The sequence below is a fragment of the Neophocaena asiaeorientalis genome, unplaced genomic scaffold (genome assembly GCF_003031525.2).
Source record: "Neophocaena asiaeorientalis asiaeorientalis breed wild unplaced genomic scaffold, Neophocaena_asiaeorientalis_V1.1 scaffold123, whole genome shotgun sequence".
Taxonomy (NCBI): Eukaryota; Metazoa; Chordata; class Mammalia; order Artiodactyla; family Phocoenidae; genus Neophocaena; species Neophocaena asiaeorientalis.
The window spans coordinates 12,575,375-12,602,308 of record NW_020173666.1 but is presented as its reverse complement, the minus strand read 5'-3'; the positions used below and the strand labels follow the sequence as shown (position 1 = coordinate 12,602,308).

General features: G+C 46.0%; 1 protein-coding gene across 9 annotated transcripts in view; it reads right to left on the bottom strand.

The window, feature by feature from the left end:
* Positions 1-26,934, bottom strand: part of SYTL3 (synaptotagmin like 3) — an 86,079-nt gene that overhangs the window by 5,747 nt on the left and 53,398 nt on the right. For 5 of the 9 annotated variants that reach the window (XM_024748010.1, XM_024748016.1, XM_024748009.1 and 2 more), the window contains 5 exons: positions 26,327-26,405; positions 24,810-24,961; positions 20,748-20,882; positions 9,621-9,799; positions 2,636-2,738 (listed from right to left, as the gene is read on the bottom strand). In XM_024748010.1, the coding sequence (XP_024603778.1) occupies positions 2,636-2,738; positions 9,621-9,799; positions 20,748-20,882; positions 24,810-24,961; positions 26,327-26,405 (648 nt within the window). The remainder of the gene's footprint in view (positions 1-2,635; positions 2,739-9,620; positions 9,800-20,747; positions 20,883-24,809; positions 24,962-26,326; positions 26,406-26,934) is intronic. The other 4 variants (XM_024748012.1, XM_024748014.1, XM_024748013.1 and 1 more) reach the window with 2 other exon arrangements.

Below are 26,934 nucleotides of genomic sequence, written 5' to 3'. Positions count from 1 at the left end.
CACAGCTCCCAGGCCCACAGCTCCCAGACAATTTTTAGTCTCTCCCCCTCAATTCCATGCCCATTTCCAACTCTGCCCCTTGTTGCATATTCTATCTTTAAACTCTAAATTAATCTAGTTATTTCCTTCATGGCTACATGCCCCATTAGTCAAGTCCAGGCCGACAGTGCACCGTGCTGTCTGCTCCCTCTCAGAACGAGCTACTTTGCGGAGGAAAGTTGATCGTCCCTGCAGGTCTGCCCTCCTTGGGGCAGCTGCGTGGTCTCTGCATGCTGGGCAGCCCTCCTCAACTCCCTTGGAAACACAGGCCTACTTCTCTTTGGGTCCTGACTACTTCCTTTGGTTGACTGAATCTGCGTTTTAAAATTAGACTTAGAGGCTTCCCTGGTGGTGCAGTGGTTAAGAACCCTCCTGCCAATGCAGGCGACATGGGTTTGAGCCCTGGGTCAGGAAGATCCCACATGCCGCGGTGCAACCAAGCCCGTGCCCCACAACTACTGAGCTTGCGCTCTAGAGCCCGCAAGCCACAACTACTGCGCCCACGTGCCGCAACTACTGAGCCCGTGTGCCACCACTACTGAAGCCCATGCGCCTAGAGCTCGTGCTCCGCAGCAAAAGAAGCCCCTGCAACGAGAAGCCCATGCACTGCAATGAAGAGTAGCCCCTGCTCGCTGCAACTAGAGAAAGCCCGCGCAGAGCAACAAAGACCCAATGCAGCCAAAAATAATAAAATTAATTTTAAAAAATGTAAAAATACCATAAAATAAGACCTATTTTCCATTGCCTGTTAGGTCCACAAGGCCGTGCCAGCAGACCCTGGATTGCTAACTTCCACGGGGTACCAAGTGTAACCAATGCCAGAGAACAAGGATAAGGCGACGGCCAGCGCCACCCAGACCTGGTGTCTTGTTTCATCCTTCCCAGGTCCCCCACTGAGTGGTCTTCAGGGAGAGTGCCAGCACCCCATGGAGTGCAGAAAGTCTCCCCCCAGGAGTGTTCTACTTAGAAAACTTGGAGGAACATTTTCTAGATCCTCAACTTTCACATGCACTTTTCTCAAAACTGGTGAAGACAGTTCTCACACCGGGTATCTTATTACTCCTGTGCCCTGGCCCAGGGGTGCAACCGCAGGGGGAGCTGTTAATGATTGCTCAGCTTCTTCATCTTCCCATCTTTCCATCTTACACATACTTCTGTGAAGGCTAAGCCTGGGTCTGTGTTGAGATGTTCTACATTTAGAATGAAGATACTGATTCTTTTCAATGCCTCTGGGAAGTTCTTCACGATATTCACAATATACTACATAAAACCGATGGATAACGAATTATAGGTGATTCCTTTCAGATTCTGGGTGCATTTTAAATAAGGTAGTTAAAACTTTAAAAATCAAAGTATATAATGAAGTATTTAAAATAGTCAATCCTCATCTTTGTCTCGTTTCAGAAAACAGGAAGTATTTGTCTGCCTCTGTTTAGTATGAAACACCTTAAACCTGTGATGAGTAATTTTATGTATCGGCTTACACCTTTGAGGGGGTACAGAGCTTTTCAAAATTCTGTCAGCAGGTACATGAGCAAAACCACATGAAGACTAGTGTCCAGTAACTCACTACCAGAGTGTCCCAGACAAGCAGCACCTTAGGCCCTGTCCACACTTGCTGAGTCACAATCTGCTTTACATAGAAAATCCCTTGGGGAGTCCTTATGAACATCAATTTTGTGAAGGAGTGCCAGCCCATCACGGGTCACAGCTGTACTTTTAAGTACTCTCTAAGCCTCAGTTTCCCTATTGCTAAGTAAGGATTCTAACACCTGGCTCAGAGGGCATATAAAGTACTTGGCCACAGCAGGCGCATGGAGAACAATGGCTATTTTCATGTCTCAAACGGGACTCTTGGGCCAGCCACCCGGATGGCCCCTGGTTGGGAGTTCACAAATGCTATCTGCCAAGGAAGGCAAACAAAAGTCCTCTCCTTCCTCAGGCTTGACACATGGGATCCCTTTGAGTGGGTACATCTCTGTGCCTCTGGACTATTCTTCCACCTCCATCTGCACTCTCCAGACATCACCTCCAATTTTCCATCCTGAATCCCAGCAGGAGGCACTGCCTCCCTGATCTCTGCCCTAAACCACAAGTCACATTTCTTAGCACCAAAGAAAATGAAAACCCAAACAATTCCTCTAGGCTTTTTTTTCCATAAAATGACTAGTTTTTCATAAAATAAGAAATCTAGGTATACCAGATGTTATCTTCATAAAAGTACTTCTTCATCATAATAACTCAGCAGTTTCCCTTACAGGGTCCCTTACTCGAGGATACCTCTGATAGTCATAAAAATTCAACAGGACAAACCAATTTTAGGAATTGAGAGGCAGGCAGTTTCTTTTCTACCATTTTCTCACAAATCATTAATCAAAGGCCATTCTCAAGTCCAGCAGACTGCAGTTTTTCTGTACAAAGGCTGATATTTTCTACCACTTGCCACTGACTGACAGAGCCCTGCAGAAACGTTTAAGTGTCTGCACTTACATTTAACTGACTCGAGAGTTTAGAAGAACCATCCGCTGGACTCTGGCCCCAGGGGCCCATCCCGGGATGGGGAGACTCAGCACATGAATATTTGTCCAGCAAGTACCTTCAAGGTCTCCTGAAAGGTCGGCTCCACCGTGTTCTTTTGGACTCCAGTCTTGCGTTTTCCCTGGGAGGATCTGTCGGGCAGCAGATGGGTCTTTACATACCTAGTGGCCAAACACAGGACAGGGTGAAAAGCTCAGCGTCAGGGGCGGACAGAGGGTTCAGGAGGAGAATCACACGTCAGCGTTTTGTTTACCCTGCTTCCCGCTGCATTTGGGGTTGACAGAAAGGGCTTAGTGGCCGCCACTCAGTGAACAATGACAGTGCTGGGTGCACAGCCCCTGGCTTACACAGTCTCTGGCTGTGATCCTCGGGAATGTTCCTGGGGGTGTGAAGCTCCCTGCTTTCCTCATGCCCTACTCCTGGAATCTACTGATCACACTCCATCACCTGTCACTGGGTGACCACCAGGGAACCAGAGGCTCCCAGGGCTCTGTGGGTGGCAGATGTCTAACCCACCTGGATGCCGAGGCTGTGTGCCAGCTTGTCCTCCCTCCACGTACCTCTTCTCCCCAACCCGCAAGAAAAAAAAGTTGAAATGGAAAGTGTATGTCTCACACTTTGGTTTTCCTTGTGTAGCCTCAGACACTGCGTCCTGCCTGCTGAGGACCGGTGTTCCCGAGCCCTGTCCCTGGGTCTGGAGACCACGCCAGCAGAGGAAGCCTGACCAAGGCCAGCCCCGCACTGCCCCCTGCCCACTCCACGAAGCTCCGTCCCAGGCCGGTCCCTCCACTCAGGTCCCAAGACTGCCCTTCCTGGCTCTTCCAGCAGCTTTACTGATGCAGTGACACCACTTGCCCAGGTCCTGTACCCACAGGCTAGAAACAGGCTCAACTTTCTCAAAGCAATAAAGAACAGGAACCCTCCCTCGACCTGGGTTCCCCCTGGAGCCCCAGTCTCAGGCCTCTTCCCCGCTTTCAGCAAACTTCTTGGAAAAGTACTCAAGGCTCACGGTCACCAGTTCCTCAATGTTCGTTGACTCAAATTGTTGATCATTACGAGACCCCTCACACATGTTAAACAGGAGATATAAAATATACCTGTATAGCTTAAAGCATTACAATAAAATACACGCCCATGTATCTAGTCCTTAAGTCCTCTATTTCCTTTCTTATCCTCTGTCTGGATGTCCTATCCGTTACTGAGAGCGGAGTATTGACATTTCCAACTATCACTGTAGAACTATTTCTCCCTTCAATTCCGTCAGGTGTCGCTTCTTGTCTCTTGATGGTCTGTCATTAGGTACACAGACATTTGTAACTGTTACATCATCTTGCTGTACTGAACCTATTAATACAGAAGACCTTTATCTTTTCTAAGCTTTTCTGCCTTAAAGCCGATTTTGCCTGATACTGGTACAGCCACCTTGCTCACTCTTGGTTACCATCTGCATGGAGTATCTTCCCCTCAAGTGAGTCTCCTGTAGATGGCGTATAGTTGGATCTCATGTTTTTATCCATTCTGCCAATTTCTGTCTTTTGACTGGAGAGTCAAGTTCATTTGTATTTAAATTACTGATAAGAAGTACTTACTTCTGTCATTTGCTGTTTCTTTTGCCTTATAGCTTTTCTGTGCCTTTTTTTTTTTTTTTTGGCAGTATGCGGGCCTCTCACTGTTGTGGCCTCTCCCGTTGCGGAGCACAGGCTCCGGACGCACAGGCTCAGCGGCCATGGCTCACGGGCCCAGCTGCTCTGCGGCATGTGGGATCTTCCCGGACGGGGCCACGAACCCGTGTCCCCTGCATCGGCAGGCGGACTCTCAACCACTGCGCCACCAGGGAAGCCCTTTACTGTATTCTTTTGTGTTTAGTTGATTTTCTGTGGTGAAATGTTTAAATTCCTTTCTCATTTGTTTTGTTTTGGTTTTTGTTCTATAGCTGTTTTCTCTGTGGTTACCAAGGGGATTACATTTAATATCCTAAAGTTATAACACTCTAATTTGAATTTATACCAACTTAACCTCAGTAACATACAAGAGCTCTACTCCTTCTCAGCTCCATCCTCACCTCTTTCCACTGCTGATGTCACAAAAATACATCTGTATACATGTGTGACCAAAAACACAAAGTAAGAATTCTTTTAAATGCATTAGTCTCTTAAATTATCTCGAAAACAAAGCGTGGAGTTACAAACCAAAATGACAATAAGAGACCAATCTTTTAAAATGTCCGAAGTCATATAAAAAACAAAAAGTGGAATTACTTACCACTGTTACAATAATACTGGCTTTTATAATTGCTAGTGTATTTGCCTTTATTGAGATCTTTATCTTTTCATATGTCTTAAGTTACCGTCTAGTGTCATTTCATGCACTCTCTCACCTTTTGTTTAGCTGAGGATGTTGTAATTTCTCCCTCACTTTTGAAGAACAGTTGTGCTGTGTTTGTTTTTCCTTTTAGCACCTTGAATATATTGACTCACTGCCTTCTGGCCTCTAAAGTTTCTGATGGGAATCTGCTGATAGTCTTATTTGAGGATCCCTAGTACATGACGATTCACTTTCTTGCTGCTTTCAAGATTCTTTTTGTCTTTCAAATGTTGGTTTATGATGTGTCTCAGTGTGGGTGTCTTTGAGTTCATCATACTTGGAGTTCAAAGAGCTTCTTTGATGTTTATGTTCATGTCTTTCATCAAATTGGGGTAGTTTTCAGCCATTATTCCTTCGAGTATTCTCTCTGCCCCTTGCTGTCTCTCTTCTCCTTCTGGGACATATGTTGCTTATGTTGGTCCACTTAATGGTGTCCAGAAGGTCCTTTAGGTTCTGTTTGCTTTTCTTTAATATTTTTTCTTTCTGTTCCTCAGACTCAGTAATTTCCTTCATCCTATCTTCAAGTTCACCTATTCTTTTGTTTTTAAATTAATTTATTTTTGGCTGTGTTGGTCTTCGTTGCTGCGCATGGGCTTTTCTCTAGTTGTGGTGAGTGGGGGCTACTCTTCATTGCAGTGTGAGGGCTTCTCATCACGGTGGCTTCTCTTGTTGCAGAGCAAAGGCTCTAGGCGCACAGGCCTCAGGAGTTGTGGCACACAGGCTTAGTTGCTCCGCGGCATGTGGGGTCTTCCCGGACCAGAGCTCGAACCCGTGTCCCCTGCATTGGCAGGTGGATTCTTAACCACTGCACCACCAGGGAAGCCCACCTATTCTTTCTTTTACCTGCTCATACCTACCTTTGAATCCCTCTAGTAAATATTTTAAGGTTTTCTATCTCTTTATTGATATTTCTGTTTTGTTCATACATCATTTTCTTGACTTTCTCCACATCTTTCATTAGTTTCTTGTGAGCATCCTTAAAACAGTTGTTTTCAAGTCTTTGTCTAGTAAACCTACCATCAGATCTCTTTCAGGGACAGTTTCTGTTGATTTATTTTTTCCCTTTGAATGAACCATACTTTCCTGTTTCTTTATATGCCTTGTGATTTTTTTTTGTTGAACACTGGACAACAGTGTCTAATAATATGTTAACTCTGGAAATCAGATTCTCCCCCTTCCCCAGGGTTTGCTGTTTTTTGTTATTGGTTTTTCAATTGGGTTTTTCATAAATTTATTGATGCAGACTGTCTCTGTGCCAAGGATCAGCCTGAAGTGTAAAATTAAGATCTTCTCAGATCTTTTCTGAACCTGAACCTTTCCCTGGGCATGCGTGGTCACTTTTAAATTTTCCTTGTATATACAGTTACTCTTGAATGTCCTGGTCTTTAGTATCCAGTTCCCAAGAAGGGGAAAAAGAGAAAAATGCAGAAGGGAGACAAATAAGGGCACTGGCCCTTTAAATACTTTGTAAATCACTTCAGCCCAAGGAGGAGGGGATTGCAACAATGCAGGGAGGTGAAACAACAATGGCTGCCTGCCGGGTTTTTTCGTACCTCTGCAATAAGAACCAGCAATCAGAGAACAGGTCCCTGACATTTGGAGGACAGGATCCTCTGCCCATCTGGCTCCTACAAGCTGTGTTCAAGCTGCTCTAGGAACATATGCACAGCTGTCCGCCAAGGGGTTGGGCATAGGGGAGATGGATAGTTAACACTGTGCTAAGAGCTGGAACTGACTGACATTAATCTCAATTTACCATCCAACACTTCCCCTAAGAAGTTGAAAGCCTTCAAAAGACTCCAGAATTCCAAAACAGTTCCATCAGACAGATTCTGCCAGTGCAGCTGTCTACAGGGGCAGATGGATTCCTGAGGCCTCCTACTCTGCCATCTTTCAGAATCCTCTCTTGACCATGTGTTTCCTTTACAAAGTATTGAGTTTTGTTCTAGCAGGCATTTCACTTACTGGAAACTCAGTTTGATCCTAACAAGGATTGATTTTGCTTAGTTAGGGTAGGTTAGAGAAGCCCTAATACTAAGCTTTTCTTTCCTGGGGTCCACTCAATGCCCCACTCCACTTTGACTGGTCAGAACGCCAAATCTTGGGACTTCTCTGGTGGCACAGTGGTTAAGAATCCACCTGCCAATGCAGGGGACATGGGTTCGACCCCTGGTCTGGGAAGCTCCCACATGTCACGGAGCAACTAAGCCCGTGCACCACAACTACTGAGCCTGCGCTCTAGAGCCCGCAAGCCACAACTGCTGAGCCCACGCACAACAACTACTGAGCCCACATGCTACAACTACTGAAGCCCGCGTGCCTAGAGCCCATAGTCCACAACAAGAGAAGCCACTGCAGTGAGAGGCCCATACACAATGAAGAGTAGCCCCACTCGCCCCAACTAGAGAAAGCCTGCATGCGGCAATGAAGACCCAACACAGCCAAAAATAAAATCAAAAAAAAAAACACCAATCTTTCCCAGCACTGTGCAACTCCCAGATTTTTCATTCCACTTACCACCCTCCAGTAGCTCTCCTCTGACAGACCTCATGAAATCTTGTCCTGTATCTGAACAGCTTAGTATTTGGCCAAAGCCTCAAGGGATCCCTATGTGGATTTTAGGTCTACTTCTCTATGCACTTCCCACCTCACCTGCTTAAGAATATTTGTTGAATGTTTATTACGTTCTCAACACTGTTCTGAAGACTTAATGCAGGCTAGTTCAGGGAAACACCACCACAATCCTTTGGAGTAGGTGATAATATAACCTCCATGTTACAGTGAGGACACCAAGATATGGAGAGGTTGAATAACTTATCAGAGGTCAAACCCTGTAGAGAATTATGGGAGAGACCCAACATGCTTGCAAGGTCAAGGATTGAATAAGTGGAGCTGATGGGATTGGAAATGAGTCTGAAGAATGGAAAGGATTGCAATTTCCACTTATGGGAGTAGCATAGGGGAAACAGTCTCAGAACAAACACGAGAAAAGCCTCGTATTTGGTAAAAGTCAGGGGGTCGTTTTGGAACAGTGACTATTCCAATTTCTCCGGAGCAGAAGGTACAGATAGGGGAATAAAAGACGACTAGAAATGTAGGAGGAATCTGTTATGGAGAACCACAGGTGCTACAGTGATGCATCTGATTTGTCTGGACCAACAATCCATTCCTTTCGCCTAGCTGGTCCTGAAAATAGTGTGCTGAAAATGTTCCGTGGTGGGGGAAAAAAAGCCCCAAATGTGGTCCGTACCTTAAACCATGCACAGAAAATCAATTCCAGCTCTAATATGAAAGGATCTAAGTGGGAAAAAACTCTAATAGAAGAAAACAGAGAAGAATATATCTATAACCTTCAGGTGGAATTCTCCTACAGACTCAAACAGCAGACATTTTAAAGGAAAAGAAGGATAAATTGGACATTAAATTCTTTATAAGTCATCATAAACAATGTCAGAAAACAAGTAAAGCTAAGAGAAGACATGTGCAATATGTAAAACCAATGGAGAATTGTCTTGAAAATGGATTTTTAAAAAGCCAAACTCCTGGGCTTCCCTGGTGGCGCAGTGGTTGAGCGTCCGCCTGCCGATGCAGGGGACGTGGGTTCGTGCCCCGGTCCGGGAAGATCCCACATGCCGCGGAGCGGCTGGGCCCGTGAGCCATGGCCGCTGAGCCTGCGCGTCCGGAGCCTGTGCTCCACAATGGGAGAGGCCACAACAGTGAGAGGCCCGCGTACCGCAAAAAAAAAAAAAGAAAGCCAAACTCCTGTAAATAAATTTTTAAATGACAAACGATTCGATAGAAAATTGGACAAAAGATATGAAATGGGGAGTTCATAGAAGGGGAGTGTATCTTAAGTGATTAATTCATATATATAAGGTTGCTCATCTTTGTTATTAATCAGTGAGATGTGTGTTAAAATAATGAGACATCATTTCATATCTACCAACTGGAAAAAATTAATCTCTTTATGGATTGTGTGAGACAGGATTTTAATTTTATTTTTCCTACACGGAAAATCAAATTTCCCGGCACCATTTATTGAAGGTCACCTTTTCTGCATTGATTATTAATAGCCTCTTGATCATTTAAGTTCCCATGTATGCTAAGATCTGTATTTGGACTTCTGATTCTGCTCTATTGACCTCCTTGTCTATCCTTGCATCCATAACACATTGTTGGAATTACTAAGCTTTTTTTTTTTTTAATTTTATTTATTTATTTATTTTTGGCTGTGTTGGGTCTTCACTGCTGCACGCGGGCTTTCTCTAGTTGCAGTGAGTGGGGGGCTACTCTTCGTTGCGGTACGCGGGCTTCTCGTTGCAGTGGCTTCTCTTGTTGTGAAGCACAGGCTCCAGGCGCGTGGGCTTCAGTAGTTGCGGCACACGGGCTCAGTAGTTGTGGCACACCAGCTTAGTTGCTCCGCGGCATGTGGGATCTTCCCGGGCCAGGGATCGAACCCATGTCCCCTGCATTGGCAGGCGGATTCTCAACCACTGCACCACTGGGGAAACCCTGAATTACTAAGCTTTATGACAATTCTTAACATGTCCTTTTGTTTTTATTTCTTTATATATATTTTTACAATTACCTTGGTTATTCTTGGACTTTCACTTTTCCATATGAACTTTAGAATCAATATGTCTATTATTATATGCCAAAACTTAGACAAAGAAACTTACGGATTGCACTTTTTCTTCTTTTCCTCCCCATAGGCAAGGTTCTTACAGGCCTTGATGCATATTTCTAAAGAACGAGTTCTGAAGCAGTAGCGAATGGCCAGTTCTATCTCTCCAGTGACATTTGCGTGGTCAAAATTGCCCATCTCTGTACAAGTACTGTTAATGCTAGTCAAACTTCCCTGAAATCAAGAATGACAGATACAACGTTACTTCACAGTTAATCAATGTTTTTGCAGTTCTGGTTTCAAGATAGCAAATAAATCAAAATTTATACAGAGCATGCGTCCTGACTCACGGTAAGTTAGTAACACACCAGCCCGCTTGTACTTTGCAAAGTACGTTGCCACACACTCTGTCTTAAGGAGACGAGGCGTCCTCCGAAGGGCCTGTCTTGCCCAGATGCGGTGCTTGCCTAGCAGTACGGCTTGCGCAGTCTCATTCTTGAACACAGACCACTTGGGAAGCAGCGGACTGTCTCCCGTGCAGTTCTGCAAAGCTAAATCTCCAAGGGCGGATAATAACCCCACGGCAGGGAGAGCCCTGGTGAGAGCAGCGTGGTGCCGGGGGCCGAATGACCGGGATCAGAGGCTGCTGGACTCAGGGTCCAAGTGGGAAAATCAGTCCTGTTCTCACTGGGTTATGGTGAGGCGTACATGGACGAGAGTACGTACAATATGCAAAGACAACAATAAATTGTGTTTAAATTTTTAATGGGTCCCCAGAATGACCAACAGAACTACCACCGTAAGTTAGGGCACCCTAAGCTGAGGTGATGTGGAGAAGTAGCGCGAGTGACAGAACCAACCGCCTCATCACTGTCAAATTTGCTTAGGAATTTGCCACCCTGTGCGTGCAACCAACCTCAGTGAGGACTCTACAGAGAGAGGGAGCCCCACGTGATTCCCACCTTCCCAACTGGTTCCTCGACACCGTAAAACATCCTGGAAACAAGCTAAGAAGAAAGCGCGAGTCTCTCTCACTAGAGAGAGATCAAAACAAAACCAACAACTTAGAGGGCCCTGAACCTGAACTAGCTCACGCCAAGAGCCCAACCACTTTCACCACACCCAGTCACTGGCCCTGAAAAATGTTATCCACCAACAACACCCATGCAACTGTTGGGAGGGGAAACAGTTTTTAAATTTCACACACCCGGAAAGGCGTGGAGTGGTGAGACCGCACGAAAAGAGTGCAGACAGAAGGTGACGGGGAGGGAGGCTTGGCAAGAGGTGTGAGCTGCTTAAGCAAAGCTGAAGGTAGGTGTTAGAAGTTCTGATACTTAACCTGCACTCATCACGGGACTCCACCCCGGGCTACGTCAGACTAAACTGTACTACACCAACTCTTCTGCCAAGAACAAGTAGAAAACTGAATTGAACGACAAGCAGTTCGAAGGCACTGTAGAGCTACCGGGACAGCCAGGGTGCCAGGGTCCACGATACTAAAGAGGCGCGCAGTCAGGTGAGCCTGACGTCCTGGCTGTGTTTCCCTCTGAGGCATCTGTCGGTAGGTGAGCAGTACAGGCGGAAAGGCTGTGAGGCTCCGGAGCTGGGCACAGTGACCAAGCCAAGTGCTGGGGGCTGTGAAGAAGTACAGAACTTGAGGAGCAAAGGGAGACACACTAGGTGAGAGTGATGCTCAAGGCTGCTTTTCCCCTCAGGGTCTTTGCTGAGTTGGAAGCCGATGCTAAGAGGCTGAGTAGTTTGAAAACACCTTCGGAAGTTTCACCTCACTAGACAGAAGGAACTGGAGTTCAGGCCCGCCACAGAGGAGGGGCCTGGCAAAAGTCCAGACCCTCAGCTGGGACTCCTCACAGGCTTTCCTCCTGGGAGTCCGAGTGCCCTGGAAGCGGACCAGTCCTCCCAGAGGCTGAAACTCAGCTCTCAATGAGCTCAGTACCGGAGGGGCAAAGACTCCTGGCCTCCACCCTGGCGGTGCACTGGAGCAAAAGCAAGTCTCCCTGAAGGACGGTCACATCCATCTCTCCCATTCGGCTGGAGCTCGAGGACAGCAGGGACCCTGCATGTTTCTGCCCTCTATCAAATCTCCAGCGCCAGCTCAGAGCCTGGCTCACGGTAAATCCTCAAGAAACATTTATGAAATGAATAAAGAAAGCGCATGAAGTATTTTCATTTAAAAAGTTGTCTCTGTAAATATTATGGCATGATGTGTTGTGTCCCCCTGTCCTGAAGGAGCAGTAGACTTGAGGTAAGAAGACTCGGGTGATAGTCCTGACCCTGGATGACTTTAGTTACATCCCTTAACTGCAGATTCTAGAGGGAAAACATTTTAAAATAAAACTACATGGGGACTTCCCTGGTGGTCCAGTGGTTAAGACTCCACACAGCCAATGCAGGGGACCCGAGTTAGATCCCTGGTCTGGGAACTAAGTCCCACATGCTGTGTGGCACGGCCTAAAGATTTAAAAAAAAAAACAAAAACAAAAAAGCAAAACAACCTATGTGTAGGCACATCATAAAAAAATTGCTGAGAATCCAGGACAAAGAGTAAAAGCTTAAAAGCAAAGGCAAAAAAGCTATGTTAACGTCCATGGAATAAACAACAAGGGCAGGAGAGGGTGGGGTGCAAGCATTGCTGGGGAGACCGGCATCTTCTGTTCGGGTGGGGAAGGAGAGTCGTGTGGGTGCAGACTCGAAGAGGTTAATTTCGGTATCAGGAGGATTAGGGAATTCCAGGCTTGCTCTTTTTTTTTTTTTTTTTTAAAGAAGTGGGAAGGGATGTTTATTTGTTAAGAATGAGGAAGAAACGTGGGGAGAAGTTTTGAAAAGAGGTTTAAAATGACCGAAGAAGGTGTGAAAATGATTGTTGTGAGAGCAGAAACCTGAGTCGCCCAGAGAAACACATCAGGATGGCTGGCACTGTGCGTGCATTTGGAGCTGGTGACACAACAGGGCAGACCTAATCCCATGCACTCACACTGGGCATTAGGTCTTCCCTACTGTGTGCACAGCTGTTCAGGTGCAGGTACAGAGAAGGTGCACAGCTGGCTCATCTAGCTTGGCGTCCAGAATTAGAAAGCATCCAGGAAGCACTAAAAGTACTCATCCTTCATTTTATAAGATAAGCAGAGGTCAAGACAGGTTGAGAACACATTCATAGTAGGGGACATTAACACCCCACTTTCACCAATGGACACATCATCCAAAATGAAAATAAATACAGAAACACAAGCTTTAAATGACACATTAAACAAGATGGACTTAATTGATATTGATAGGACATTCCATCCAAAAACAACAGAATACACTTTCTTCTCAAGTGCTCATGGAACATTCTCCAGGATAGAGCATATCTTGGGTCACAAATCAAGCCTTGGTAAATATAAGAAAATTGAAATCGTATCAAGTATCTTTTCCAACCACAACGCTGTAAGACTAGATATCAATTACAGGAAAAAAATTGTAAAAAATACAAATACATGGAGGCTAAACAATACACTACTTAATAACCAAGAGATCACTGAAGAAATCAAAGAGGAAATCAAAAAATACCTAGAAACAAATGACAATGAAAACACGACGACCCAAAACCTATGCGATGCAGTAAAAGCAGTTCTAAGAGGGAAGTTTATAGCAATACAATGCTACCTCAAGAAACAAGAAACATCTCAAATAAACACCCTAACCTTACACCTAAAGCAGTTAGAGAAAGAAGAACAAAAGACCCAAAATTAGCAGAAGGAAAGAAATCATAAAGATCAGATCAGAAATAAATGAAAAAGAAATGAAGGAAACAATAGCAAAGATCAATAAAACTAAAAGGTGGTTCTTTGAGAAGATAAACAAAATTGATAAACTATTAGCCAGACTCATCAAGAAGAAAAGGGAGAAGACTCAAATCAATAGAACTAGAAATGAAAAACGAGAAGTAACAACCGACACTGCAGACATACAAAGGATCACTGGAGATTACTAGAAGCAACTATACGCCAATAAAATGGGACAGCCTGGAAGAAATGGACACATTCTTTGAAAAGCACAACGTTCTGAGACTGAACCAGGAAGAAATAGAAAACATAAACAGACTTGAGAAAGAAAAACAGAGCTGGAGGAATCAGGCTCCCAGGCTTCAGACTGTACCGCAAAGCTACAGTCATCAAGACAGTATGGTATCGGCAATAAAAACAGAGATATAGATCAATGGAACACGATAGAAAGCCCAGAGATATTACAATGAGATATTATCTCACACCAGTCAAAATGGCCATCATTTAAAAATCTCCAAACAATAAATGCTGGAGAGGGTGTGGAGAAAAGGGAACCCTCTTGCACTGTTGGTGGGAATGTAAATTGATACAGCCACTATGGAGAACAGTATGGAGGTTCCTTAAGAAACTAAAAATAGAACTACCATGGGACACAGCAATCCCACTACTGGGTACATACCCTGAGGAAACCATAATTCAGAGTCATGTACCACAATGTTCACTGCATTTTTAAGAAACGAAATTGAGATATTTGTAGTGAGGTGGATGGACCTAGAGTCTGTCATACAGAGTGAAGTAAGTCAGAAAGAGAAAAACAAATACCGTACGTTAACACATATATATGGAATCTGAAAAAAAAAAAAAAAAGGCTATGAAGAACCTAGGGGCAGGACAGGATAATGACGCAGATGTAGAGAATGGACTTGAGGACACGGGGAGGGGGAAGGGTAAGCTGGGATGAAGTGAGAGAATGGCATGGACTAATATATACTACCAAATGTAAAATAGATAGCTAGTGGGAAGCAGCCTCATAGCACAGGGAGACCAGCTCCGTGCTTTGTGACCACCTAGACGGATGGGATAGGGAGGGAGGGAGGGAGGGAGACGCAAGAGGGAAGAGATATGGGAACATATGTATAACTGATTCACTTTGTTATAAAGCAGAAACTAACACACCATTATAAAGCAATTAGACTCCAATAAAGATATTTAAAAAAAAAAAAACAACGTTGAGACCCACCCAAAAACTGCAGGGCAAATCAGAAGTAGAGCTGGAAGTGGGCCTTTGTTCTTATCCCTTGGGCCATCGACTAATGGTAGTGTCTCCGAGTAATTCAAGTGCGTATCTGCTTGGCCAGGGAAAGTGCAGCCTCAGATAATGAGAGGACTGCAGAGCACGTCCTTTGGTCTACGGCATTCCCTCAGAGATAACTTAGGACTTCACCACCACTGCCCTGGGACGGTTTTTTCTGCTTCTATTTTCCCTGTAGACAGAGCAGAATCTTCAAGCAAGTTGAACCTTTGAGCAGCAAATGGGGTTAATCAAGAGGTCCCAGCCCAGAAGAACAACTAAGAACTCAGCCTGACTTTTCTTGGAGCCATGGGCTCTGTCTGGTTGTGAAAGAAAAGTAAATCTGAGCAAAAGCGAAGGAGAACTACTTTAGTCAGGCAGGGAGCATTCAGTGACTTTCTCTGAAGGTCACGAGCTATCTATTATAACCGTAAGCAAGGCCTGATGCCCTTTGATTTTACAAAAGCAGAAATCAAGGAAAGTCAACTGAAACCACAGCTATACTGAAAATACATAAATAAATCTTGATCCACAAGAGCACGCGGAGAGCATTACTGCAGGGAGGTCAGATGGCCGCTGTTTATCAACGTTTACGCACAATACATAAATGTTTTTGAAACCTCAAAGTTCTTTGATAATTGCAATATTGTTTTCAAACAAACATGGTCGAACCTTAAATATTATAGCATTCAGATGATGTTTTCGAGAGATAGACCTCTAAGAGGTCACTTCAATATAATTGTCTATTATTTACTCTGGTTTTCGTTCTTAATAAAAAATAGGTTAATATGAGTATATAGCTAAATACAATACTCTCTTTTAAAAAGTCACCACAACCAGAGATGTTCAGAAATACTAAAGGAAAGTGGAAGTTTCCAAAACCCCAATGAGTGCTGTGAGCAGGGGCAGTGAACGCTTTGAGCCGCTCCCCACTTAGTAGTGACCCAAATGCCATATCTCAAATCGATGTTTAAGAGAAACAACTAGGGAGTTGGATTGTTACTTCAAAGATTAAAAACCCTTCCATCATCCAAGCTCCTGCCCATCCATGTGCAAGGAACTCCGATGTGTATGCCCGGCATGTGATCACTTCGCCAGTCACAGTGTCTTCACTGCCAGGGAAAATGCCAACTGCATGAAAACATGGATATAAATGCATTCCTTTTTAGATTTTTTAAAACACAGAAGTGAAGGCAAAATGGACACTCAGACAGGAACTCTAATGACTTTCCCCCCCAGGGAATCGCTAAAAAATTACCACTCTACCAAGTTCTAGCTCCTAATGACTGGAGGGTTTTTTTTGGTTTTTTTGTCTTTTTTTTAAAAAACACGAATTGGGGTTTTTCTTCTCACAAACATTACATGTTTATGGAGAAGATACAGAAAATACAGATAAGACAAAAAATATTTAATAAAAAAGCATAAGCCCACCATTCTCAACCTCTTGGTGTAATCGTTTCAGTTGTTTTACAGTGTCTACAGTATAATCATTTTGTTTTTATAAATATGGGCTACTATATACTATTTTGTAACTTGATATCTTTATCAATTTCCACATTAATATTCTTTAACCACATTATTTTTAATAGTTGCAAGGTATTCCTCTGAATAAATGTACCATAATCTATTTAACCATTGCCCTATTTTAGACATTTTTGGCTATTTTCAATGTTTCAAAATTTAAGAAGATTATAAACAATGCTGTCTTTGACATCCACATATACACAGTTCTGGCAACGTTCATGATGATTCTTAAAGAATATTTCCTGTAACTAAAATATCTGGATTAAAGAGAACATGCATTTTAAAGCCTTTGATGTACATCGCTGGTTGCCCTCCAGTTCACCCCAGCAGTTCACATGAACGCCTGCCTCTCCCACGTGCTGCCCAGCAGTAAGCTATGCCACTTTTTTTGTCTTAAGATTTTTTTTTTTTGATGTGGACCATTTTTTTTTAAGGCTTTATTGAATTTGTTACAGTATTTCTTCTGTTTTCTGTTTTGGTTTTTTGGCCACGGGGCATGTGGGATCTTAGTTTCCCGACCAGGGATCAAACCCGCACCCCCTGCATTGGAAGGCGAAGTCTTAACCACTGGACCGCCAAGGAAGTTCCTGTGTCGCTTTTTAAATTTGCTAAAATGGTCCCCAAATAGCACTTGCTTTCATTTCGTACTCATTTAACTACTCGGGAAGTTGAGTGTTTCCCCTATTTATTGCCCATGTGTATTCCTACTTTTGTAATAAGCAGAGACTTAATAAGATTTTTCTAGCCTCAACTTCCTGTTTCTCAGAGAATATAAGTGTCTCTCAGAAGAGAAGGCAACATCTCTGGGCAAGAAACAAAACCTATTTGCTTTATGGGAGTTTAGTTTCCTTAAACAAAACTGCTTCAGACTAAGGGGAACAGGTTCGGATTGAATACGTAATAATTCAATCTCATGGTGATAAGTGTTCAGGGCACAAATCAGAGGAGAGTTTAGAAGAAAGGGAGTTGAGAGAGCCGGGTTGAATTTGCACTATAGTTTGGAGGTATTTCCCTAAGAAACAGTCTGAGTGAGAGACATACACTCACCACATCCTCTTACCCGAGCATCCTTCCCGACGACTCTGAGAGATCTTCTAGGTGTGGATCAGCCCCAAGTGAGCAGAGCTGAACCAGGGTGTGGGGGGCAGTTTAAGAGTTCAACAACTCCCCTGGGATAAGACAGAAGACCTGGGCTTTGACTCACAGTCAGAGTTCTGCAGTGACTGCATGACCTTAGCAAGTTACGTAACCTCCGTGAGCCTCAGTTTCCCCGTCTGTGAAATGGGATAATAGCATTTATTATTATCCCATTTCCACGGACAAGATCGTTGTGAGAATGATCGGGAGGCGAAGCCCCTAGCTCTGCAGTTAGCACACAGTAGGCTTTCAATAATAGCTCTGGGGGCTTCCCTGGTGGCACAGTGGTTGAGAATCTGCCTGCCAATGCAGGGGATACGGGTTCGAGCCCTGGTCTGGGAGGATCCCGCATGCCACGGAGCAGCTGGGCCCGTGAGCCACGACTACTGAGCCTGCGCGTCTGGAGCCTGTGCTCCACAACAAGAGAGGCCACGACAGTGAGAGGCCTGCGCACCGCAATGAAGAGTGGCCTCCGCTTGCCACAACTAGAGAAAGCCCTCGCACGGAAACGAAGACCCAGCACAGCCATAAATAAATAAATAAATAAATTTAAAAAAAAAAAAATAGAAAGAATAATAGCTCTGATAGGAATGAATCCAACCATGTCACAAATATTTATTGAGTGCCACTGAAGTGTCAGGCACCGCGCTGGGCACCTGGGTATTACAACAAATGATAAACCACAGGTAAGCTAATTATATAGCTGTAGAAGGTGATAAGAATGAACAGAGAGCAGGTGAAGGCAAGGCGGGCAGGGCAGGGGGGAGACCTCCTGAGAAGGTGACTTTGGAGCAAAGACTTGAAGGGAGGGAGGAAGGGAGGGAGGAAGCTTGGCGCCTGGGAGAGGGAACCACCCCAGGAATGCCCGGGGCAGGCATGAGTCTGGCTGTTCTAGGACCAGTGCCGCTGAGCGAAATGAGCAAGGGGGCAGGTGTGGACGGTGCGCAGCTCGTGCAGGGCCCCGTGGAGCACCGTGGGGCGGGTCCTAGCCCATGTCCCTGCCGCTGCATTGGTTTCTGGGCCTTGAAGGAGCTTAGAGGCCAGTCTAGCAGACTGTGGACAGTTTGGGCTCCCTGGGAAGGAGGGTTTAGCCTCATCCTCCCAGATCAGCCTTATAAAGGCTCAAGCTAGCTGGAGTCTCTGGAGCCCGTATGTTACCTGGGGTGGAAGCAAACCTTCCCATGGATCTCAGAGAGGCTCCCAGAGGCCACTCCTATGCTTTGCCTGTCTGCACCCACCACGGGGTTCAACCCCAGGACAGAATGTTCTGGAGCCGCCCTTGCTTACTTCCCCCTCGGGGAAGCATTTCCTCAGTGCTTTCACCTTTCTCAACTATTCTCCACTATAAACTCCCAGGAAGGGGCTGAGTCATCCTCCAACACCAGCGCTCCGAGATACCACCCCAGACTCTCATGACCTTAGGGCATCCAAGAAGCGGAAGGTAACTCCGTCCGGCTCTGCTAGGACCGCTGTGCTGTGCGACCAGGACAGGAGGCTGCCCTCAGCACGAGTTGGGAAGGGCTCACAAGAGGAGCTGTGTGAACTGAACAGCTACTGCCTTGGACAGCACGGTCCTAGACTGTTCAAGAATCCTTAACAAACACCATACTCTACTCGGGTTTGAAATTGCCAGGGCTCAACCTGTGTGTTTCTGAAACCTCACCATGCATATGAATCTCCTAGGGCTCTTGTTAAATTGTAGGTTCGGACTCCAGCAGGCCTGGGGTAAGGCTGGAGATTCTGGTTTCTGACAAGCGCCCAGGTGGCGCCAGCGCTGCTGGGTCCCACATTGTGAGTAGCGAGTGTGCAGAGCAGGGGTCTTCATGGAGGCAGGACCACCCACAGGAGACAGGGGCTGGAGCCAACAGATGGGCTGGAGCTGCTGGCATTTAGTGGATTGAATCAAGGAGTCAGCTATTCTTCAAGGTCTAGCCTGCTTCTGCCGTGACTTCTGAATACTCGACTGGACATTCGTGGAGATTGGGGAAGTCTGTCTGATGTGCACACCATGTTCCACTAAAACGCAACAACCCCAAGGAACAGAAAGGTTAAAGTACTAGCTCTGGACCACGCTCCTTGCCACTAAAGGAGCTGGAAGGTGAACCAAGACGTTGGTCTCTAGAAGCTGAGTTCTTAACCACTGTTATTTCGCCACGGAATATGAACATCATTTGATTCCCAAGGCAATCCAGTGAGATGAACAACTCTTCAGACTTCCCTGGAGGTCCAGGGGTTAAGGCTCCGTGCTTCTAATGCAGGGGGCGCCGGTTCGATCCCTGGTTGGGGAACGAAGACCCCACATGCTGTGCGGTATTGCCAAAAAAAAAAAAGAACAACTTTGATACCATCTCCTTGATGAGGACTCTGAGGTTTAGGGAGTCTTTATGATTGTTTAAGATCACTGAATAAGTCAAAGACCCATGACTGTAACTGAAGCCACACGGCCCCTCACCCAAGGCTCCATCTAACACATCAAGCACACATCACATGTTTAGACACAGAGTAAACATTCATTCAATGTTTTTGAATAATGAATAAAGTAATAAAAAGGCCTGCCTATGAACAGACACTACATTTAAAACACCACAAAGCAATCTCAAAAAAAAGAGGAGCAAAGTTGGAGGACTTTACTCAACTTCAAGACTTCCTACAAAGCTACAGTAATCACGTCAGTGTGGCTTTGGCATAAGGACAAAGAGATCATTGGAGCACGATAGAGAACCTAGGAAAACGTCCACATTTATATGGTCATTTGATTTTTAACAAAGACACCAAAGTTAATGGAAAAATGAGTCTTTTTTTTTTTTTTTAAATGGTGCTGGAAGGGACTTGCCCGGTGGTCCAGTGGTTAAGACTCTGCACTTCCACTGCAGGGGGGTGCAGGTTCGATCCCTGGTTGGGGAACTAAGATCCCACATGCCACGAGACGTGGCCAAAATAAATAATAAATGGTGCTGGAATAACTGTGTATTCATATGGGGAAAAATGAACCTCAGTCTGTACCTTACACCATTCACAAAGAGGAATGAGCTGGAGCATGGACCACACATAAAAGCTAAACTTTTATAAAGCTTCTAGAAGAAAACATAGGAGAATATATCTTCATGACTTATGGGTAGATAAGACAGAGAAGTAACCATGAAAGAAAATCTGACGAATCAGACTTCATCAAACTAAACACTTCTCATCCAAAGACACCACCACTTATTATTAATTACTCTCTGTGTGAATGAAAACGTTCACAATAGGATGTAAAAAAGAAAACCACCATCAGAGTACAGCAAGGCTTTTCCCAGCTCTCAAGCTAAATAAAACATCACCTCTGCGCTCCATGTTACGCTCCAGTTTATCCCAGAAGACAACACGGCCCTCATGTCGCCTAACAATCCAAGTTGACGTCATGGCAACAACCACACATCGCGTGTCAAGGATATCAGACAAGACTCACGTGTCTCAAGCCTCCTGAGAATAAAGTGTTGGGCGCTGGACTGAATGAGATATCCTCTTGCTTCAAAACAGGGCCAGTAGGGCATTTGGGACTCTCTTGATTAAGAGGATTCAAAATATCTGGTGCGCTGACCTTCTGAAAAAGAAAACAGAGAATCAGCATAGTACAGTCCGCATCCCAGTTTGAGTTTGTTCAAATGTGATGACTTCAGCGAGCATGGCCTGCATGTCACTAATATGCAAACTTCCGGGTGCTGAGTAAGAGGCCACACTTCCGTTTGGATAAATGCCTACACACACGGGGCCCCAAGACAGACATCACCAAGCTTTGGGACATTCATGAACAGTGATGGGTGGGTTACTTATGGATTAGTACAAGTCTTAAAGAAACTGATGTCCACATTTGACCTTATTAATGACGCAGGCATTTAATCACGTGAAATATAGTATTCAGCCTGACAGCCTCTAATGTGCTCATAAAAAAAGGAAAAAAATCAAAATACGTTTCTAAATTTTATAAAATTTTTTTTAATAGTTGGTACTTATATAACATGTACATCTTGTGCTTTCTAATATGGTAGCCACTAGCCACATGGGGCTATTTAAATTCCAGTCAGTTAAAATCAAATAAAATAAATTCAACTTCTTGGTTACAATAGACACATTTCAAGTGCTCAGTAACCACATGTGGCAGTGGCAGGAAAGTTCTGTCGGACAGCGCTAGTACAGAGCAGGGAGGTAAATCTCGTCCTGGTCAAAAAGACAAAGTTTCCAAATCAAGACTTTCGGTTTTGACATTGGGCTGGAAGTAGAACTTGGAAATATAAACAGCTGCACTATGGCCATAATTTTCAGGAATAAAAAGCTAAGACTGTTACAGAACAAACGAAAGACGTGATTACCTCTAGATTATTTCCATGCTCTCGATTCCCAGAACTCAACTCAATTCTATCAGACATTTGTTAAGAAACACTCTATTCAATGTGCCGCTGCTCTGCATCCTGGGAGTGGGAAGAAGCTGGCGGGCGGGCGGGAGGGAGGAGAAGATGCCTGTCTGCCCTCCACAGGCTCACTAGTCATCAGAAATACACACCATTAAAATGGAAGTAAGTATGAGCCACGTCAACGGGAAAGAGTGGGAGGCCTTACACAGAAGAGGCACCTGGGATGGTCTTCAGTGGGAGTGTGACCTGAGTGGGTGTCAAGGGCTGGCTGGGGAAAGACCCCAAGGTAAGGCATCCCGAGTGGAGGGGCTGTCATGATGGTCAGGTATGGAGCATGTTCCTAGACCTGCTAGAGGCCAAAGCAACTGCAGAGACGCAAGAGGCCTGGCAGAGACTCGGACGCGAGATCACACACGCACAGTGATGCGTGATGTCGTCCAGAGGACAGGTAGCTCGGGGACACTAAAGCGTGGGCACAGGGGAGGAGACATAGGGCTGGAGGAGCCGGAGATCCAAAGGGAGGATTTCAGAAATGAAGGTGTTAGAAAAGGTTTTTCGTATAGTTCAAAAGCCCGTGTGCTACACCTACTGAAGTCTGCGCACCTAGAGCCCGTGCTCCGCAACAAGAGAAGCCACCGCAATGAGAAGCCCGTGCACCGCCACAAACAGTGTCCCCCGCTCGCTGCAACTAGAGAAAGCCCGTGCGCAGCAACGAAGACCCAACACAGCCAAACATAAATACATTTAAAAAGTATTAAAAAAAAAAAAAAAGATGTACTCTTCATACTCCAACCCTATAATTATTTAGCATTTACAGATCATGCCATGATTACTGAGTACGTTATAAACATTTGGCTAAATTTCTCTTTGAAACAGCCATATCCTCAAGTGGGGAGAAAGAATGGCTACAAAGTCATGAGCATGTCCTGCCAAGAGTGTGGTGGTGAAGTGGACACACACTGGACAGAGGGTCTACACAGTGGAGGCTCTCTAGCCACGGCCCCCCCAGTTCGTCCTCACTTCTACCCTTGAGCACCACCAGCCCTTCAGAGAACCCTGCACTCGTCCGGCAGGCCCGGGAGGGTGATACCACAGATGCCCCGTTACGTCAGCTCCAAAGCGGCAGGAGCTACGCCTACAGGTACTTGGGATGCCTCAGCGTGTGGCACATGACGCCAGAAGTGGGAACCGTGCCAGTCTGCAAACGTTGCTGGCATCTCCTGGCAGGCATCACAGGAATGGTCCCTGGAGCAGGCTCCACCTGGTCCTGCCACCCTGACCACGTTCCCTCTGGGTCATCTCTCGGCCCCAGAATCCTCATCTTTAATGGGACAGTAACAGCACAGACCTCACAGGGTTCTTTAAGGATTAAAAAAGTTAATTTGTCCTCCTATGTGGGGCGTATAATGAAGAGGTTAAGAGTTTAGAATCGTACAAACCTGGGTTCTGTTCCTAGCTCCACCTTTTACAAGCTATTGCTACGAGACAAGGTGGGTAACCTCTCACTAAAACTCAGGTTCTAGATCTTTACCGTGGGAGTAACAATATCTTTCTCAGGAATTTTGTCAGTGTGAAACGTAATAAAGTAGGGGACAAACGCTCCATCGTGCCCAGAACACGGTGCCACCTAAAGGCACACTGACCCTCTCCTCCATCCACTGATTCAGGGACAGCAGGTAGGGCGGTGGAGGCGACAGGAACTCACACTTGTCTGCACCTGAGGGTGTCAAAGACCTTCCGTATACACATCACGCACTCTCCAAGCCCTGCTCTTACAGTGAGGGTCCGAGGACCGTGGCGGCACTGCCCGCTCACCGGCGAGTGCCTTAGAAACACACCTGAGATCCTGCATCTCACGCCCATCCCAGATCCACCGACTCGGAATCTGTATTTCCACAAGATCCCCAAGTGACTCACATACGCGTTAAAGTGGAGAATCTCTGCTCCAGAGTTCGCCCTCCAAACCAAGACTGCCCACCATTTCTGGTTATGTCACCAGGTCCATGTGACAATCTCCCTAAGCCTAAGTGTAAACAGGGTCACATGCACTACCCACCTCGAGGGGTGGTGTGAGGGTAAAAAGAGAGCCTAGGTAAAGCTTTTAGCAAGAGCCTGGCACATAGTAACAAGTGCTGGTAATTTAGGTTTATATTTAGATAACTTAGGTAGCAGTTTAACTGTTATGTTATCTCAGGGCATCTTTAACAAGATCACTGTACTGCTCTGGGCAAAACAGGTATTATCACCTGCATTCCCCGGGGGGAGGGGGGAGGGGGGCGGGGGTATTCGGAGGCTCAGGGAGTTCAAGTGATGTGATGGGGATGGAGGCTGGATTTAGCATCTTGAGAGCATGTGGAAGTCCCCGCAGGAGAGTAAGGCTGCGCTCACCCACTTGCCTACACAACAGTCTGTCTGGGGACATCCTGAATAGAGCTCACTGCTGCAGAGAAGGGCACTTGTCCTGTCCAGCTAACCAAAGCTGTCACATCAACCCTGAGAACAGCCAGGTGGTGGCACCTGCCACAGCCAGGTCACCTCAGCCGGACTAGAACCCAGGTTTTCTGACCCTAAAGTCCGCTTCCCCTCACACCCCACCAGTGTATCTGCTTCTGGCTTGGTCAATCCTGGTGGAAAGAATAATCCTTTCCCTAAAGGCCTTTATTAGGTGAGATCTCTTACAGTTTAGGTACGTGGAGAGTCTCCCTCACGATCACACCTGAATGTGCAGCGTTTACGGTTTCAATAGTTTCAATCAGAGATCGGGACAGATTTTAACCAGAGGTTATTGGAAGCAGGACATAGGACAGAACGAGTGTATCTACAGACCAGGAATAACTGGGCACACTGCAGGCCTGCCTTTGCCTTTCGTGTGGCCTTGCAGCCAGCAGGGAGCTTCGGGGGTCACATGGAAGCCCCGGGGGCTTGGAAAGAGATGGAAGCCTTTCCCTGTTCTGAACCACTTTCCAAATTCAATGAAATTGAATTGTAACCCTCATTTGGCCTGTACCAGCACCCCAGCCAATGGACGGGTTTATAAGTACGTTTTTCAGACTGCTTGCTGGTTAACTATGAAGTAAAAGGATGAAGAAACCTATGGAGAAAACGGGCAGAAGGGTGACCTTGGGGCGGCCAGAGGCCTGGGATACCCTGGTGGTGACGTTGACTGCGGTGTCAGACTGGCTTCTCCTCTCCGACCGGCCCTCACACTGCCTGGGACCCACAGCTGGGCGTTGCTTGTCAGAGGTCATGTCGTTCTGCGACTTGGAGAGTTCTAGAAAATCAATACAAGGATGACAGGTGGGAGCACGAAGCTTTGCCAGGACCTGTGGGAACCCTCCTCCGGGATTCCTGCACCCCTTGCTCTGGGGCCAGGAGGAGAGTCCCCAACACCGCGCTGGACCCGGGGCACCTGCACAGGACCGAGGGGCTGGATCCTGAACGTGGGTGACTGTGTGTCCCCACATCTCTGCAGGCGGAGCCACCGTCAGGGTGGGGTTCACGGGCGACCTCCTGACCCAGGTTACTCTGCATTCAGGGCACATGTCCCGAGTGTCCGGTTGTCCAAATGCAAAGAAGGCAGCCGAACAAACCAGCTGTTTTTTTTACAAAGATTGTATAACTAGATACCACATCTTGAGATGAAAGCAAGACTTGGGGTATCCTTATAACCATTTCGGGAAGCAAACCCTGAAAAGATGACTTAAAATTTATTTTTTGCAGTATAATAGTCTAGAAAAAAGATGAGTGAAGGGAAGAGGAAGGACCCACACACAGTGAGAGCCTCTCAAAGGTGAATGCGTCCTTTAAGAAGAGCTTCCTTTTCCCATGAGATCCTTGCCTTTATCTTGAAACTACCTTTAGAGTAGCGCCGTCCAACAGGGAGATAATACAGCTCACATATGTCATTTTAAATATTCTCGTAACCTCACTTTAAAAACTAAAGAGAAACAGGTAAAATTAATTTTAATACTATATTTCACTTAATGCAAAATATCCAATGTATTGTGAAAATATATAATAGTAAAATTATTAATGAAAAATTTCACTCTTTTTTTCGATACTAAGTTTCCGGAATTCAATATGTATTTCACTCCGGCCCCATTTCAAGAGCCACGTGTGGTTAGAGGTTACCATGTAGGGGAGTGCAACTCCAGAGCACGCCTCTGTCTTCTGATCCACCATGAATCCTCAGGCTTTGCTATTTATTAGGTATCTCCTGCATGCACTGAGCAGGGGTAAGGCTGTGGATCATCTCTTTTCTCTAGAGGAGATCCTGCACATGCCCCGCCAAAGCGCCCGGGTATTCATCTTTTCCCCCAAGATGTGTCAGAGCCCCTCCTCTCCGAGAGCAGTGCCAACCGCACTGTTCTCAAGTCTACTGTCTGGAATCTTTGGGGCATCCTTCTACACCAGGCAGCTAGAAAGGTCCCAACACACACCAGCCCCTCAGCGCTGTCGCTGATGCAAACACAGGTGGAGAGGTGGAGGGGTGAAGGGCCCAGCGCTGTGGCTTTCCCCAGGAGCCAGAGACAGAGAGAGTGGTCCTTCCCCAGCCCAGGTCGCCGGCCAGGCCTCGGCCAGTGGGAAGGGCTGGCCTGGACGGTGGAGAAGAACCCCTGGAGAAGTATCCACTTACTTTTCATGTGGGTGGTGACAGACAGAAACAAATTTTCCACAGACTTATTAAATCCTCTAAACTGACCAAGTTCCTGGAACTAAAAGAGAGACAGAAGGAGAGAGAATGAGAGTTATGTCTGATGACCTGTTTCCCCTGGCAGCCTCTAGGCCGCCAACCCCCAAACCCAGGCACGTGTGGGCGAGGGTGGGTGTGCGTTCTCGGGTTGTGTGCGGACGCGCGTGTGTGTCTGGGGCAGAGGGCACTGTCCTCTCTTCACTCAGCTTCTCTCCTCTGAGTTTTGACACCTGCATTATAGGCAGGGGCATCACCATGGGGTTGTTGACAAGATAGCAACTACCTCATAGAAATAACAGCTGACACTTCATGGGCTCGAAGACTGTACCATGTAAATTCCTGCTTCTTTAGCCTCCTTCTCTTAGGACCCCACCCCAGCTCTGCACAGAAGGGACGCCAATACAGGCAGAATGCACGTGACACAAGGGCTGAGGGTGGAACCAGGGACGAGGTAAGCAGACTAGAGCCAATGGTTAGCTCCACTCCCACAACAGAAGAGAGACGCAAAAGGAAGAGAAACAACAGAAATGGGATCCCTCCCCTGGGGGAGT